At 39.5% G+C, this 18,058-nt stretch overlaps 1 protein-coding gene across 1 annotated transcript in view; it reads right to left on the bottom strand.

Annotated features, from left to right (window-relative positions):
• slc41a2b (solute carrier family 41 member 2b) overlaps positions 1-17,471 on the bottom strand; it is a 52,587-nt gene extending 35,116 nt beyond the window's left edge. Inside the window, exons 1-6 of the mRNA XM_036577635.1 lie at positions 17,384-17,471; positions 14,357-15,006; positions 11,515-11,622; positions 5,445-5,516; positions 4,452-4,596; positions 2,908-3,054 (exon numbers count right to left, since the gene is read on the bottom strand). Coding sequence (XP_036433528.1) covers positions 2,908-3,054; positions 4,452-4,596; positions 5,445-5,516; positions 11,515-11,622; positions 14,357-14,875 — 991 coding nt within the window. The 5' untranslated portion in view covers positions 14,876-15,006; positions 17,384-17,471. The remainder of the gene's footprint in view (positions 1-2,907; positions 3,055-4,451; positions 4,597-5,444; positions 5,517-11,514; positions 11,623-14,356; positions 15,007-17,383) is intronic.
• Positions 17,472-18,058: the final 587 nt, after the last annotated feature.

Here is an 18,058-nt window from a genome sequence, read left to right on the forward strand (position 1 = left end):
TTGAGGAGACATGCTTTCAGTTTTTTTCAAAGAAATCTGCAGGGATATTTTTCCACACCTCCAAAGTTCAGTCTTAGAGGTTGGCTGCATTTTTTTGCTTCTCATAATCAAAATAATCCCAAACACACAGTGATGCTGAGGTCTGGACTCTGGGGTGGTCAGTCCATTGTTCAGCTTCTTTGTTTGATGTGTCTGTCTCCTTTTCTCAGTGAGGTTCTTCTTGACAGCTACACATCCTTTCAGACCCATAGCGCTGAGTCGTCTTCTCACAGTGGAAGGATGGACAGAAACACCTGAGGATGTTTTCAGATCTGAAGCAGCTTGATTTTCTCCTCTCTCTCAAAGATGAAAGCTTTAAGTGCTGTTTATCTGATGGGGACAGTTCTGGTGGTCCACCAGGTCTTGCACAGTGGTTAGGATCCCCATTTTCTCTGTAGCTTTCAAACACTTTTTGACCCCTAGTTTTGGAAACGCCCGTATTTTTTTCCACTTATTTTTGATTGACTTTCTCCTTTCTTATGCAAGCTGATTATCTTACATCTAATCTCCTCAGAAATATCTCCAGAAAATGAATAACTCATACTTAATGGTCATTTTGAGTGGAAAATAAATAACTAGAGTGGTACATGACCCTTACACAGTACTGTACTTCAACAGCTTTGTAAATAAATAAAAGGTAAAGTCACTCCAATTACTCAATTCCTCAAATTTTCTCAATTGCAACACATTTTATGTTAATTTCATTCCAGGTATGTCAAGTAAATTATTTAAATGGCATTAGTATTTATGATTATATTAATTTTATTTAAAGAAAGAGGATTTGGTCATCTTCAATGTAGCAGACCAGCACCAGCATACTTGGAAACAAGCAGTGAAGGCCAAGACAAATTCCTCAATTCCCCTTGTAAGTTGCTTATAATAAAAGCAGTAAGGCTTGTAAGAGCTCAATCTGTTACAACAATATTGCAGGAATGTAGTCCTAACGTACCTTCGGGACAGTTATAAACAGGAAATCTCTATTTTAAAATGTGTAAAACAAGAACTTCCTGGCCTCTAACCAGCAAACCAGCAGCAACATCCAAAATTATTATTAGCACTGTTAAATACGACATTATGTTACACAAAGCCTTCATGTATTTGACTCGACTGGACTCAGATTTTGAGTGCGTCAGTGTGAATAAGTCTAAATCACTCATTCATCTGTGATGTAGTCGGCGAGCGCTGACAGCGAGAGATGGGGAAGGCATGAACTCTGCTACAGAAGTGCCATTGTGCAGCTTTCTCTCCAGCCAGTCAAGCCCAGCTCATTAGCGGCACGCTCCTGCCCGTAAAACATGTCAGCTCCTCAGCTCCGCACACCATTAACGTACGTACCATATATCTCTTCACACCTGCATCCGAACAGCGCATGTTTACATATCTGGGTGCACACGTGTGAGGTGGAAATATCTCCGCATTGGCCAAAAACTAACAGTCAATTAACATAGACAAATTCAGTGAATTCATTTAATGCAAGCTGTGTTTGTGTTTGTATATTTAAATGTTATATTATGTTTAGACACACTCTAAATTCTACACCTTTCAACACAGGAAAGGACATAGTCTACTGTCTGTCTCTGCAGTTCAGAAAAAGACTGGGCGTTTCACATTGATGCTACCATGGCGCCCCCTTCTGGTATGCATAAAAAATACATAAAAATGCAAACAGGCATGCGGTGCATCTCTTTGCCCAGTCCTCCTCAAAGTCTGCTCTTTTGCAAAGTCAACAACATGTCAAAAGAGCAGACTCTGTCACAATTCCTGTATGAAGAAAGAGAACACACTTCTGCACAGTTTAATGCACATTTGCCGTGTATAGGAACTTCGGACGTCTGGTTCCTATCACCACTATGAACAACTCTGGCTTGATAAGTTTTCTTACTATGCACAGTTTCACAGCATATTACTCACAAATGACTTTGTTTAAAAGCATGCATTGAGACAGATTCATCACACAGGCTATGCAGGTACTGTACCCAGTGAAATTATGTTATCAGTCAACCTGTTCAAGGTAGGAGTGTCTAATAGAGTGGACAGTGAGTGGACGCAGTGTTTAAAAAACTCCAGCAGCACTGCTGTGTCTGATCCACACGTACCAGCAAAACTTACTGCAGTGCTGAGAATGATCCACCACCCAAATAGTACCTGCTCTGTGAGGGTCCATGGGGGTCCTAACCACTGAAGAACAGGGTAAAATGGGGCTAACAAAGTATGCAGAGAAACAGATGGACTACAGTCTGTAATTGTAGAACTACAAAGTGCACCTATATAGTAAGTGGAGCTGATAAAATGGACAATGAGCGTAGAAACGAGGAGGTGGTCATATATATATGAGAAATAGAGCAGTGATCACCGACCCTCCTGGAGATCTACCTTCCTGCAGGTTTCATGTCCGGCCCAAAACTAACAAACCTCATTCAGGTAATCAAGAACATCTGAAGGCAATGATTATATGGAACTGGTGGGGTAAAATAGGATTGGGGCAGGAGCCGGCAACAAGGTAGATCTCCAAAAACAGTGTTAGTGGCCCTACAGCCTTTTAGCCTTTAAAGGCACACACAAAAAAGGACTGCAAGACCACAAGTGCACTAAATGATAAAGGGCTTTAATTTCTTTCAGCTTCTCCCTCTAAGGACACACAGAAAAGATAAGATGAATCAAAAGCAAATGTATTTGCTAAATGAGGTGTCCTCGCTCAGTCACCACTTCCTGTTGAATTGCTGCACTGCTGTATGCTGATAAACTCAATGAAAACAATGAAAACAGCACTGCTTTTTCATCAGATAGAGTAATGAGATGCACCCCCTTTTTTCCATCTCCTATCCTCCTGTCTTTACTACCTCTACTATCTATCTCTCTCTGTCTTACCCAGGCAGTTGTAGAGGCCCTGACTGATCCAGGCCAGGATGGCCAACGTGATGAGGTCACCGAAGCTGGCAGCAATGGGCGTAGCTACGTTATCAGGGTTGATGCCCGTCTTCTTTGAACCCACGATTACACCCACCATGATGATACCTTTGATACAGATACAGAGAAAGCCACTCATTGCAAAACAGTCTATTTATCATCTGGGCACTCCTTAAACGCTTTTCCCTTCATTTCTCTATTAGGATAGGCTGGCTGATAGAACAGTATGGCTCTACTGGTTTAAAGGAACAGTTTGAATAGAACATGAATTCTAGTAGAGGCCAATTAGCTTTAGCCAGATGCTAATAGCTTCCCAAGAGTATGAGAGAATTTTTTAGTGAGGAGAATAGCCACTCGATAATGTCTTCCAGGTTTGTCAAAAGCTAGAGGGCGCTCCTGAGCAAGTCCAAAATGAATGGGCTAATAAGCAGCTTCTGTGCAAAATTGTACTTTGTAAATATTTAACCATTTTTACACTGAAAAATTCCCTCGTCCATATAAAATCTAAAATATTTCAACACTGCTGTCGTATTTATGGGCAGTTTTAAACAGTTGGCCCAAAACCTTTTTGCTGTAGAAAAACAAAAAGACACTGGTTCTTTTTTTGATGGAATATATCCTTCTACTTTCCAAAATGAATGGAAGTTCCCACATAAGTGGGCAGAAATATTTAAAGGGGCCATACAGTGAAAAAAAATTACTCACTTTTTAAAAATAAAAGAATCTCATGTAGCATATAAACATTTTTAATGTTTCAAAATTCAAAATTCACTCCCCAGTGTCCACAGTCAATTTATGGAAAATAAGGTGCAAGATCAGCCTGTTTTAAAAAAAAAAAACTACCACATTTAGATGCATCTGCCTAATCGGCCTACAGCATTTTAGCCCCATCACAATACTTCAGGAAGTTTTTTATGATTCATGATATGTCACAGCATTTATTTTTTCCGATATATGATGTTAGAACATAAAAAATAGTGCCACATTTTAAAAATACTATCAGAAACTATAAATTCAATGTTTCAACTAAACAGGACTAATTATGCTCTCTTTTTAATCAGATATGCAGCTGGGAAGTGGTTTTTAAGTACTGATGCCCCATTATACACTTGCAAAACCAAAATGCGACATATTGTTATGTAATTTATTACAATAATGATATTGTCATATTGCCCAGATGTAATAAAGGGTAATCATAACAGAGGTCAATTACATATATCAGTCTTACAGGCACAGTAATAAAAAACAGCCTGTTTAGCTCTGTTTAGCTCAACCTCATTCACTGAGGACTCGCTCGTGGCTGCTCTCTAGCGCTTTGCAGTCCAGGACAAATAGGAAGTGGCCAGCCCCCCCCCCTTAAACTGTCTCTGGTATTATATCTGAGTGAGATGTCCCATTGCTCAAACTGTTAAGATGGAAGCAGCAGTGAAGTAATAACTCTGTGATAACTGAGCACTGATAGGTGGGTGATTAATTGATTCATTAAATTCTCAGTGGAGAAATACCTTGCAAAAGAGAGGCGATGAAGGCTGTGGCCACACTGCTGGAGCAGAGTAGCACAGCATGACTCATCTGGAACTTCCCCTCAGGGATCCAACCCAAGACCACAGCTGCCACCGCCGCCAGAAACCCAACCACTGTAGCTTGCACCTGAACACACAGGAAAGGGTTTGATAGGAAATGGAATTAAGGTACATTCAAATAGGAAAGTTTCCATCTTCAGTACTGCGCTTATCAGTATTGTCTTCTGCATGTTTACTACCAGCACTATTATAGCAGATCCTTCAGCCTATGTATCTCTGGAATAACTTCATAATGACGTTGGATCGTTAAGCTTATTCTCAAACTGTACCGCTGCCTATGTAAACAATCACTCCAGATATGCTTAACGGCTGTCTCTAACAGACTGCCAGCTGACTGCATGTTAGATAAGTAGAGAAAGTCCATATATTACTGCAGGGTAAATAAGGGGCTTGGATATATTATGCAAAGAACAGGCATCTGTCCAGGAAACAGAAAATCTTGTGGTTTAAGCGCACTGCATTTAAAACGCTGCGCACGTCTGGATAAAGAAGCAGGCCTTCTTTGAAAAGGAAACAAAATGGGAACAAAATGAATCATGTTTTCAATAAAGGCCATGATGTCACATTGAACTTCTTCAAAATCTACAGGAAATCATACTCACAGTTAAACACATTTCTTTTAAGGAGAAACTACTGCAGTATTCCCTATTTTAAAGGAAGGCACTTAGCATTAAAGTTTAATGTTAATGTAATCGAGCTGTTGTGGCAGGGTCATTAAACTGTGGAGACTTATTTTAATTGAGCTAAGCGTAACACAGGTGCGACTAAATAAAACATTCTTTCTGTAGAGAAACGGTAACTGCTAATCTGAGCCACTGGAGGCTACGACTGTTTTAAACTGAGAGCACGGTCCAGAATTACATGGCATGAAAAGCTAAATAAGGTTTTAAACGATCTTTCAAGCAGCCGGCTTACCTGTTTCAGTGCCAAATTCCCAATGATGAGGTTCCACTTCTCTATGGGCGAGTCCATTTTTCCCACATTAACCTGAGGAGGCAGCAGACGGGAGTCACACACAGCACACTAAGAAGACTCACTCTTACATCCGCTCATATGCATAAAGTGTGAATGCCTATTGCAGGGGTCGGCAATGCTAAGAACCCACATGTTAAGACGAGCTATTGTCCTTTCAACAAAAATCAAACCACCTTGGGAGCCTCAACATTTTGTGTCCATTTTACCACCTTGGCTGTAAACATGTCTCACTATGTGCTTAATGTACTAATAGAGGCTAAAAACATAATATAAACAAAAACGCAGACTTACTTTGCTCTGCTTTAAGCTTTAGCTCAGCTATAGCTGCTTATTTCACATCTCTGGCAGGAAACTTTTCAGCAAAAGTAGAATAGTTTCTTGTAAAATGTCTCTTACCATTCAATGTTCCCATTCCACCTTAAATGGCGCCTGAGGTGCCAGAATGTAACTGCGGCACCATTTAAGGTGAAACGGGAAAATTTAAATGAGAAACTGACCTCTGCTTCGTGACTTTATAGTGTTTGACAGTTTCCCACTGCAGATTAAACGTATTAGGAAAACAGCTGGAGTGATTATAAATGCAAAAAAGTCCATTCGTCACCAAATTATCGATGTTCATCATCTAAAATGATTCTCTTTGCCTTTTCGTTAGCTACTAGCTAGGTGACACTGTTGTCTACATTGCTATGGTGACCGGCAGTCTGCATGCCAAGCTTCAGGGTTTAAAGGTGAATTAGCAGTTCTACATTAACTCCAACGTTTAAGACCAATTACTGTTAAACTGTGTTGAACGATCAGCAGAGATTTACTTTACTGCAAAGGAGGATTATTTTACTTTTACCTCAAAATCTAATTCTGCTGTGGAGCTGCAACAGGGCAGTAAAAGAGCTGCATGTTACCCCTGGTCTATTTCTAAGCTGTCTGCTCTATAAACACTTTTAAAATTGGCATAATTTATAAAAAAATATTTTATAAATACACACAGAACAAAGTTGAGAATGGAATAAAAACAGAAAAGGTCACAATTCTATAGAGATGACAGTAATATGCTAATGAACACAGAACTGAAGGACTTGACTCAATGTCTGCAGAAACAGCGTACAACTTAGTGATTCTTCATTTGTTTAGCTGGTGATTCGTCTCCAGCGATTTACTGCAACTGTCATCAGATTCGCCTGAGAGTTTCACTCTCAGTCACACCTGAAGGCCTGATGAGCTGAGTTTAATTAGGACCTGATATTTAATCAAATGCTGGCCAGTGTTAAAGACTGTTATCAACAAAGTGTGTGAAGGTTTTTCTCATATAGAATGTACGTAAATGCTGTTACCAGAGACATTACAATGGAGGAGACTGGTCACTGGTTGGGCCTCTGTTCTGTTTCTCTTAAAGACTTTAGATTAACTGCCTCTTCAGTGTAAACTCAAGGCATGTGTGATCTAATGAGCATTTTTGTGGGTTGATATTGTACAGCACAGTATTAAAATCATTAGTCTGTTAAATAGCTAGCCGAGCAGTGTTTACTAAAAGGCTACTTACAGTGCAATATGTCAAAACCGAGTGAAATGCACCAGTGACTGAGTGAAATAATCCAGTAACTTAGAGAGTTAAATCTTTTTTTTTTTTTAAATCACATGAATCCTCCCTGCTTAAATATGTCAGTAGCTGAATGAAATATGGCAGTACCTTATTAAATCTGCGGGTAGCTGAGTGAATTATGTCAGTAAGTTCACAGTGTTAAATCTGCAGTAGCTGAGTGAAATATGTCTAAATTAACTGAGCTAAATTTGCAGTGGAATAACCATTTGTAAACTGCACACGGACTTCGAGTGACTTGAACATTCTGAATTACCCAAAATAACAGGCACTTAAACACATCAGCAAAGAAGAAGTCTGTGAATGAAAGAGGTTGTAATGTTATCATATCCAGATCATTACTCCTTTCTTTGTTTAGGAGTTTGTATTGGTCCAGACTTGTTGTCCAGTCATGGTATAGTTGTTTCACATCCCTCTATTCCCAAGCCCTATAAGGACTTAGCTGTTACACACAAACACAACATGAATAAACTACATGAAAATGTGAAATATTCAGATAATATTTCTTTGCACCAAAGCTATACACACTGGAAGTGATGTCATTTTTTGAAATTTTGCCATGTTGTTTGTGGAGCAAAAAAACAACAACGAATGGCCAAAACGTCTTCAAGCGCAAAAAAAATATCCTCACAAAATGGGCAAACGGTGACACTGGGTAGTCTACTTTCCATTCAGGAAAAGCGAACGAAGCACACAGAGCTTCACCTCATCATTCAGGAGCTGAAACTTCATTAGAGCTTTCGCACATAGGTTGAGTCTCTGTAATTCAATCTGAAGTGCTTATGGAGATGCTTTCACAATCCAAGACAAAGCAGAAGATAATCTAAGCCTTCTGACGATTGTTAAAAAGTTCTAGCGGCTGGAAAACAGCTGATCAGTCATGCCAATGACAGAGATGACAGTGATTGTTTGAGTGAATTAATTCTATGGTGAAAGTTCACAAAATCAAAGAGATGGTAATTTTTTTTCTGAAAAATTGTGTTTGGTGCACTAGATATAATCAGTTGTACATGCGGTCAAATTCATTTACTGACATCTGAATAAATCACATGATTTGCTTTAAGAGTATATCACTGCAAACATTTTGGAAAAAAAACTTCTTTGGGAAAAACTTCCAAGATGGCAAACTGACTTAACAGTGCAGTACTTTTAAAACAAAACAAAAATCCCTGCTGGCTCTGATTCTAATGAAATTCTCAGCAAATAAAAAAAATATAATCGATGCTAAAAGGCCCTAATAATGTTACACAAGATAAGTCATACAATAAAAGAAAAGAAGGAATAGAGGGCAGAAATGCAGACTGTTTTAGATGTAAATGTAAACTGCAGGAGAGGCAGAAAGAATAAAAGCAGTGTTAGGAAAACACACAAAAGAAAAAGTGAGAAGTGTGAGAAAACCGGCGCTCAAGCTGGGAATGGATGCCTGAAGTGCCTGAGTGTATAATAAGATGGTTGAGTGGGGAAAAACAAATAATACCCCGGCCTATTACCTAATTATTAGACCATGAACTTCATCAATGTGTGTTCGCAAGGAATAGAGGAAATGAAGCCACAGGGGAACGGCAACACCGTAACAGAAAGAGAAGCAGGTCTGCAACTGTGGCTTTCCGAAACAGTGCTGTGATTTTCTATCGGCCAGCTGTCTGAGGAGAGAACACAAGGCCTGGGCTTCAGCCCTCCTCCCTCTCCACCATGGAGTTTATTTGCTCTCTCACCTCGAGAGCAAATGACACATTCGGCAGGAGAACACCAGCCCATCTTTCATGGTGAGCGAGAAGCCTCCGACACTCTGAGCCACTGCCAGATAGAGGCAGGAGAATTCAGAAGGAAAAAAAGGTCTAAAAAGTGCTCTGTCAGCAGCCACAAATGGGATTCCTATCTTATGAGCCCAAAGAAAAGGGCTCTGCTTGGCCACATGCCCTCAGACTAACTCAGGGATTGGCAACATGTGGCTCCGGGGCCGCATGCGGCTCTTTTACTGCCCTGTTGTGGCTCCACAGCAGAATTAGATATTTAACTAAAAATAAAATAATCCTTCTTTGCAATAAAATAAAGCTCTGCTGATCGTTCAACACAGTTTTAGCAATAAATGGTCTGAAATGCTACAGTTAAGCATAAGTGCTTATTCACCCTTTAACCCTGAAGGTTGGCGCGCAGACTGCTGGTGACCATAGTAACGCAAGTAACAGTCTCATCTAACAAAAAGGCAAAGAGAAAGATTGCTTGTGAATGAGAAACTGACTTCAGCCTCGTAAAAGTCGAACGTTGAGAGACATTTTACAAGAAACTACTCTACTTTTGCAGGAAAGTTTCCTGCCGGAGATCCGAGAAAAGTAGCTCTAGTTAAGCTAAAGCTTAAAGCAGAGCAAAGCAAGTCTGGATTTTTGTTTATATTACGTTTTAGCCTATATTTAAGCAATAGAATACGAGAGCAAGTGTGTTATCGCAAAATAACATCACGGCTGTGGTTTGGTCACAGGCACGAGCCGAAGGCGATAACACACAAGACGCAATAACGCACGAGTGTTCTATTGCTTTTATACAACAGTTAAATAAACAGAGTAAGAAATTAATAAATTGGTTCGTGAATACGGCACTTAATATGTTTTAATGTTCGCAGTTCCTTCACCAAATTATAGTTCCTTAACAAGCAGCTTGTTGCTACGTCAGAGTAACAAGCTCCGCTCACTCGCTGCACAGCCGGCAGTTCGTTCTCCAGCTCCACACAGACCAACTGACAGTTTGGGAATTTAGTCTAGTCTCATCTTCAGAGTCTGACCAAATCAGCTGTCGGTCAAATGTGATCTTAAAAGTATCCGTTTTCTGTTTGTGGCAAAGTAAGAAGTAAAAACGTTCAAATGGCTTGAGCGTCTCCTACAGCTGTCAAAGTGGTTGCTTAGCATTCGTCTCCAAATTATCAATGTTCATCTTAAATCTCTCTTTTTGCCGTTCCGTTAGATACTAACTGAGCAAGATTCCTGTCTGCATTGCTATGGTGACCAGCAGTCTGTGCACCAACCTTCAGGCTAAAAGTTGGTGAATTAGCAGTTATAGGCTGTGTTAACTCTAGTGTCCATTTATTATATGAGCAGGGCTTTATTTTACTGCAAAGGAGGATTATTTTATTTTTACCTAAACATCTAATTCTCCTGTGGAGACGCAACAGGGCAGTAAAAGAGCCGCATGTTGCCGACCCCTGACCTAGTTAAACACAACTTTCTGTCCATATACACTTTTACTTTCTATATACCTGCACTTTGTAACAGCAAAAAAAAATATTTTGCTTCATATACATACAATTTGTAACTTCAAACATATGTGTGTCAGTGAGATCCTGCTGGTGTGGGTTTCCTCTTTTCAGTAAAGTGCTAAAAGTGTCTCTTTGTGGAGAATTTCCAGTCTACCAATAATAGCTTGCGGATACCCTGTTCATCATTCAAACAGCAAATTGTTTGAGACACTAGACCTTTAGCTCCAGCAAAAAACTGAGGAAGCAAACTCTGGATGCCAAATCTGTTTTGCCTCATCTGTTCAGTTTAAAGTTAAAATTCAGATCTGTGTATGATGTGTGTGCATATGTGTGTATCTGGGAGGGATGCATCGTTCACTCTGACTGAGACATGCACCAAATGAATAGCTCTGAAGTAATGGCTGTAATGAAAGACTAGGTGTGAACTGACCGTGTAACTACAAGACCTATAACACCATCAGAGAGAGATTAGTCTTCATCTACTGCGAGAACCAACACGTCCAATGCACTGAGCAGCACCACTGTCTATTATTCTCAACATAAGGGCTGATTGTAGGCCGACCGCCTAAAAACTGTAACAATGCATTTACAGAAAAAACATTTCTAATGGCACTGGCCATTTGACAATTAAAAGAAATCTACCATTCTCATGATTAATATTCAGTCAATCCTATCTGCATTTGAAATAACTAAGTTGCCTGTTTTCCAGTGTAAATGTAGTTGTAAGACAGAAGGCATATGCCTACTATGTTCTTAGAAAAAAAGGGTTCTATATACTGCCAAAATAAGGTTCTTTGATTTGTAAATTCATAAATAGCAAGTGCTTTTTGGTGCTAAATAGAACAATTTTGAAAAGGTTATTTAAAGAACCATCTACAAGTTTTCCATCATAGAGAAGAACCAGTTAACCATACAAAGAACCAATAATGCATTCCAATGGTTACTTGAGCTGTCAGGTTTTATATATATATATATATATATATATATATATATATATATATATATATATATATATATACACACACACACACACACACACACATACATATATACATATATACATATACATATACATATATATATATATATATATATATAAAACCATCTGCTTTACTACAGAACACTAAAGAAGGCTATCTATCAATGATTAAAAGTCAGGCACACACCGCTGTGGAGAGTCTGGACGCTAGGGTCATCTCTAGGTTTCCTTTTAGACCCAGCAGAGCAGGAACCAGGATAAAAATCTCTGTGATGTCCTTGAAAGCCTCCCAATGCTAAAAGAAAAGAAACAAAGAAAGAGAAAGACAGAAAGAGTGGAAGAGACAAAAAAAATTGGTTAGATTTAGAATTAATTGTGTGTAACTTCAATGCATACGTGACAAAAGAACATAGCAGACATGCAATAGGCAGATCCTTACATGTAAAAGCACACCGAAATTGTCAAACAGTTTCCTGCCACACACAATTTAATCTTTTTCCAGAAAGAAATTGCACAAGCACACCAGCACAGTGGCATCTAATCATCCCCACTGCGGAGGAAATTGAACTGGAATTGAAAAATATCCCCCTCTCATACATAAAGTAATGTGTTTCATCGCTGACACAAGCTCCAATTGAAATTCACTTTGTGATTTGAAGTGATGTGAGTGTCTAATCACAAATCACACCAAGACCCTTTCATCTCAGCAGTACAATTACCATTTTAGAAACACAAACTCAAACAAACAGAACACTTGTGCTGCAACATTAAAAAGACAATTGATTTGAGACTTTATTTTAACAATCATTAACTTTATCCAACACTTTGAGTCACTTTTAGCTAGAACCACATTCAGAGTTTCATACATTCAGCAAGACTTTCCTTTCACCAATCTTATCTTTGTACTCCAAATATTAATCAGGATACACCTAGTTATGGTGACTGCCATCAAACCTTATTTTCAATTAAAAAAGAGCCCTAATATTCATTATGTTAGAATGTTCTATTTAGAGAATCCCCTTCATTTATTTAATTTTCCAGTCAAAACGGTCATTAAGTGTATGTTCATTTTTCAGTATAAGGGAAAAAATATATATATATATTCTACAGAAAATCACAAAAAAGCCTCAACAACTAAATGTAATATCATTATTTTCAGTATTTAGTGTCCACACTTTATTACACCTTCCGTTCTTTTCAGGGGACTCGCTTTCAGTTTTTCAAAGAAATCTGCAGGGATGTTTTTCCACATCTCCAAAGTTCAGTCTTAGAAGTTGGTTGTACTTTCTGCTTCTCATGATTCAAGCAATCCTGAATACATTTAAAGACACTAAGGTCTGGAACTTTAATTTTACTGCATATACATACATACATTTATAACTTCAAACATAGGTGCGATAGTGAGATCCTGCTGGTGTGGGTTTCCTCTTTTCAGGGAAGAACACAAAAGCGATTTGTGTGCTCTTTGTGGAGAACTTTCAGTCTGCCAATAATGGCTTATGGATACCCTGTTTGTTCGATCCACTAAACCTTTAGCTCCAGTACAAAACTGAGGAAGCAAACTTTGGATGCCAAATACGTTTTGGCTCATCTGTTCGGTTTAAGAGTGAAATTCAGATCTGTATATGATGTGCAGGCATATGCTTGTATCTGGGAGGGATACATTGTTCTTTCTGACTGAGAAGCGTGCCAATGACACAGAAGCCTCAACAACTAAATATAATATATTTTTTTTTAGTATTTGGTGTCCACACTTTATTACAGCTTCCATTCTTTTCAGGAGACTCAATTCAGTTTTTCATAGAAATCTGCAGGGATATTTTTCCACACCTCCAAAGTTCAGTCTTAGAAGTTGGTTGTACTTTCTGCTTATTATGACTCAAGTAATCCTGAACACAATCAGTGACGAGTGGTCAGTCCACCTCTCTGAGAACACCAGCAGCTTCTTTCTTTGATCTGCACAGTTTCTTCTTTTGTGTCTATCTCCTTTTCTCAGTAAAGGCTGACAGCTACACATCCTTTCAGACAGTTTTGGTGGTCTACCAGGTCTTGGATGGTTCTCTGAACTCCAGTTTTGGAAACTCCTGTTTTTTCCACTTACTTTCCTTTGACTTTCACCTTCCTTATGCAAGTTGATTACCTTACATCTAATTTAGATCTAATATCTCCTGAAAAATGAATAACTTGTACTTAACGGCCATTTTGACTTGAAATTAAACAAATTAGTCTCAGATTTTCACACAATACTGTAATATTAACACGCTTTTTGTCAAGAGTGATAAAACACATGCAAACTGGCACAGGATGTTCGCACACACAACCACACTTACAGTTTGAATTTTACAACACAATCTGACACAGCATGAAAGCGAACATCTCATTTGATCAGGAATTAAAATAATAAAACCTGAAAAACAGACGTTTTTGGTTTAAAATCTGAGGAGTCAAGATGAAATTCTTCACAATTTTCTATTACACAAGCAAATCTTATCTCAGTTTAGTGATCTTATCTTACAGCATCTTATCTCAATTTAGGAAATTTTAACCTACTCAACTGAAATCAATAATCAACTGTCATGTCTGTTACAACAGCCATGTAGCCAACAATCCGCGCACACCTGAAACGTAAAAGAAGGTCAAAACAAAACTAAACTGGAGGTTAAAAATATTGTGAGAGTTCCTCCTGCTGTTTATCAGAGCATCGCCGCTCTGTAGTTTCAGTTTCCATTCCTCAAATGCTTTATTTGACCACATCCATTGTTCACTGCTAGCATTTTGCAACACAAATAAATGTAACGTAATGATGTTATATTTACTTATATTGCAAAATGCTAGTAGTGAACCTTGCTGCCTGTACAAGTTGTCTAAAAATGACAGAAACTGACAATTAAAACAGAAGTTAAGGCAGCTCCGGGGTTGTCTTGAAGTTAGGACATAATTTAAGAAAATTTTGTCTAGTTAGGATGTTTCTGTAACACTGCAACATCAGGCTCAAAACCACATGTGCCACAAACATGAGCAGGACTCACCTGTACTATGTCTAACACCATGCCAGCCGACACTGTACCGAACCCGGCCAGCAGGAAGGGCACCAGTATCTGCAGTGCCATGGCCAATGGCGACTCTTTGGGAAAGTTCCGGGTGGTCGCTCTCTGGCCTTCCTCCTCGCTCACCTCTTCTTCGTCAGCCTCCTCGCCCGACAGCCGGGCATCGGGCAGCATGGGCTCTGTCTCTCCGTAGCGACCATCTCCGGCGTCCGATAGACTGAGGGAGGCACGGCTGGCACGATCAGAGAGGCGGCGGCTGGGATCTCGGTGGAATCCGTTCTGGTGCGGCTCCAGCTTGGGGGAGCTCAGTTCCACCATGGCCAGCCTCTCCTCCTGCAGGGCGGTGTAGCCCGGAGGAACCATGGTGTGCAGTAGAGCAGAAACAGGCTTTAGAGAGGGAAAGCTCCAGCCTCCTCCGCTGCCACCACCACTCGCAGCCTGAAGACCCAAACTAGGGCGCAGGGAGATGAACACAGAGCCCCCTACGGTGCGGAGGTTCATACTGCAGGAAGGGCCTGGGTGGGCTCATGGCCCTCTGTACTGACACGGTGGGGTGAGCCAGGATCAGTAACACTGCTGGACCGAGCCCACAGTCTCCACATGAATACTGAGTCCGGTTACAAAGCCCTGACCTGGGACAGGCGGAGAGAAGGAAGAGAGAAAATGAAAAACAGTGCGCTCTCAGCAATCTGATACAATATGTACACAAAAACACAGCCTATAATAACACAGTAAGACGTGCACGCCCAGCTATACGACTTAAGAGTCACCTTGAGGAGGGATTATTGCAAGACAGCCCCACCACAGATGAACACCAATTACCTGCTTATTTACTATGTCTATATACAGTAACTGAATCTACTCTTCTGAGAAAGCTTTATACTAGATGTTGGAACTTTGCTGTGAGGATCTGATTGTATTCAGCCACAAGAACATTCGCTACTGATGCTGGATGATTAGTTCTACATACAGTAGTGTGCAAAGGTTTCAGGCAACTGAGAAATAATTTGATATAATAATTAAGTAATAATTTATCTGCCCAGAAAAACACTAATATTAGAATAAAAATAACTATAATATGACAAGCAGTGATTTTCTAAGTCAACTTTTTCATTTAAAATTTTTCCAAACCTCTCCAAGTGGCAGCCTGGTGTTAACTGTAGTTAAAATTGTAGCCTGGAAAGTTAAATCAGGAGTGCTGGTAGTGGATTTTAACCAATTCAAGAGACTAAGGGCATTGAGAAGAACCAAAACTTTGCTCCTCTATGTAGTTCAAAAGATACTACTTATTTAAAACAAGAAACCCTTGTTACTTTTACCATTTACAATTTGTTTGCATTTATTCTATTGTTACAAGCTGTTTTCTCCAAACAAAAATACTCCTATTGCCTACATAAACGAAACAGTTATTTAGGTGCCTAAGATTTTTGAACAGTACTGTTCACTTCCGTGCAAAAAAAAAAATCAGCCTTCAAAGGTTGGAGCTTTGTGGGTAAACGTGCAGACAGCCGTTTACAGAAAGAAGAGTCAATATTGTTCCACTCAGCACTGATGGCTTCAGTTGAAAAACATTATGAAGCTGGTTTGCGTTTAATGTGAGAACAAATACTCTCCATAGGGTTTAAATCTGGACTCTGACCAGCTCAAAACCATCACGTGTCATCATAAACCCCATGTGTCAAACACAAGGCCCGCGGGCCAGATCGGGCCCTCGAGACAATTCCCGCAGAAGTATTTTCATTTTTATTAATATTAGCCTGTTTCACAATGGGCTGCACTAAAGTCCCCAGCATGCACTGCAACGTAACGTGCTCCGACTCTCCTACCCCAACAACAGTCTATGGGACAGCGGTCACACCTCAATTCTACACTTCTACACAGTTCCACACCAGTCATATCACCAAACACACCAACTGCATTTCAGCTGCAGTTCAACCAATATAAACACCTAGCAGCTCAGAAACTGAGTCCAAGTCTTAATGAACCAGGGGGATGCCAGGGGTCTAGTTCAAGCACACAGGTAGGTTTAAAAGACTGAGCTCCTGGGGACATTTACATTTTTGAATATTTTAAGTATTCATGTAATATTTAAAGGTCAACTACAAGTGCCTGTATTTTACTGTTTTTGCAAATTTTGAATAAACAAAGTCCAGTTCGGGTTGTAGCACAACAATAATTAAAAACAAAATAAAAACTTTTTTTTTTCCTCTGGCCTGCAGATTTGTTGAGATTTTCTAATATGGCCCTTTTACTCATTGTGTTTGACACCCCTGGTATAAACCATTAGTAGTTTGGGCTTGTATTAGTATGCATGGGTGTATATGTGTATATATTGTTTGTTTGTTTATTTGTTTGTTCGTTCGTGTGTGTATGCTTCCACCTAAACGAAACAACCTCCAGAATTTCAGAAATTCAGTTCAGAATAGCCCAGGAATCTTCTAACTATCCTCTAGTTTTTGTTCGCGACCAGTTTAACCAGTCAGCCCTGGACTAAAAGAATGTCAGTATAATAATGGCAGCGCAGTTCAGTCCTAACTAGGCTGTAATCAAAACATTGGGACTAAAATCAGATATTCCTCAACTGAGATAGTGTGAGGTGTAATAAGTGCATTGGATTATCTGTTTTACTGAAACGAACAAGCTGTCTGGGAGTCAGAACGTGGGCAGCTATGCTTTAAGAGGACTGAGAGGAGCTCTAAGCCAAGCCTACTGTTATCAAAACACATAAAATAGCGCATTTATTTGGCATTCAAGCGTATTTTACTAAGGCAAAGCGAGCTAACTAACAGAAAACTGACCAATAAAAACAGGTCCTTCTACGCTCCACGTCTAAATAAACACACAGGCAGCTGAAGTCTGCTAGCTGCTGTTAGCTTAACTGAACAGTAAATAAACATTCAGCTTTACGGCACCAGCACCGTCCCGTCACACTACACTGATATATATCATAATACGTGACCTCAGCATAGATAATAACAAACAGCTGGCTGTATAAAACAGCGCATTTACCTGCACAGCTGTCTCTCCGTAAAGATGAAGGCTGGAGATGCTGGACTTCCCCCTTCCAGCAGTCCGGTCACGTCACTGCAGCAGCGCCTGTGAAACGCAGCGCAACAAACAGACATAGATGTCGCTTCTAGAATAAAAGTCTCTTTGGACTCTTAAAAAAATCCACCACTGACTCTTATTCTCCAGGGTATATTTTGGTTTGAACATCTGAATTTACGTGACCGAATCGTAAGGCAAATTATTCAGTAACTGCATGAAATAAATGTAAATTTTTATTTTATTTATTTATTTATTTTGTAAAAGCTCCCCTCAAATTAGCAGAACATGTGTTTTATGATACACATATTGCTATATGCTTACAATTTACTGCTGAAAGCCAAAAATCTTAGATTCACTTTGTATTATTTTATAAAAATAATTTTTACAGATCAGATCACTGAAGAGACGCCATCTGTTTATAGTTTATAGCCCAGATTTGCGGAGAAATGGGTCGACTTTCAGCTTCTTTTATTATAAGGGTTTAAAGTTACATCACCCTTCTATTTGACTGGAGAGAAGACAGTTACAGCTCTCATACGACCCCCACCTTTTGAATGTAGCTTATGAAATATGAAAGTTATGAAGAATATGACGAAGTGCGTTTGAAAAGTTGAAGAGGTCGGCCTTTTTTATTGC

This window comes from Colossoma macropomum, unplaced genomic scaffold, assembly GCF_904425465.1.
Source record: "Colossoma macropomum unplaced genomic scaffold, Colossoma_macropomum, whole genome shotgun sequence".
NCBI classification, from domain to species: domain Eukaryota; kingdom Metazoa; phylum Chordata; class Actinopteri; order Characiformes; family Serrasalmidae; genus Colossoma; species Colossoma macropomum.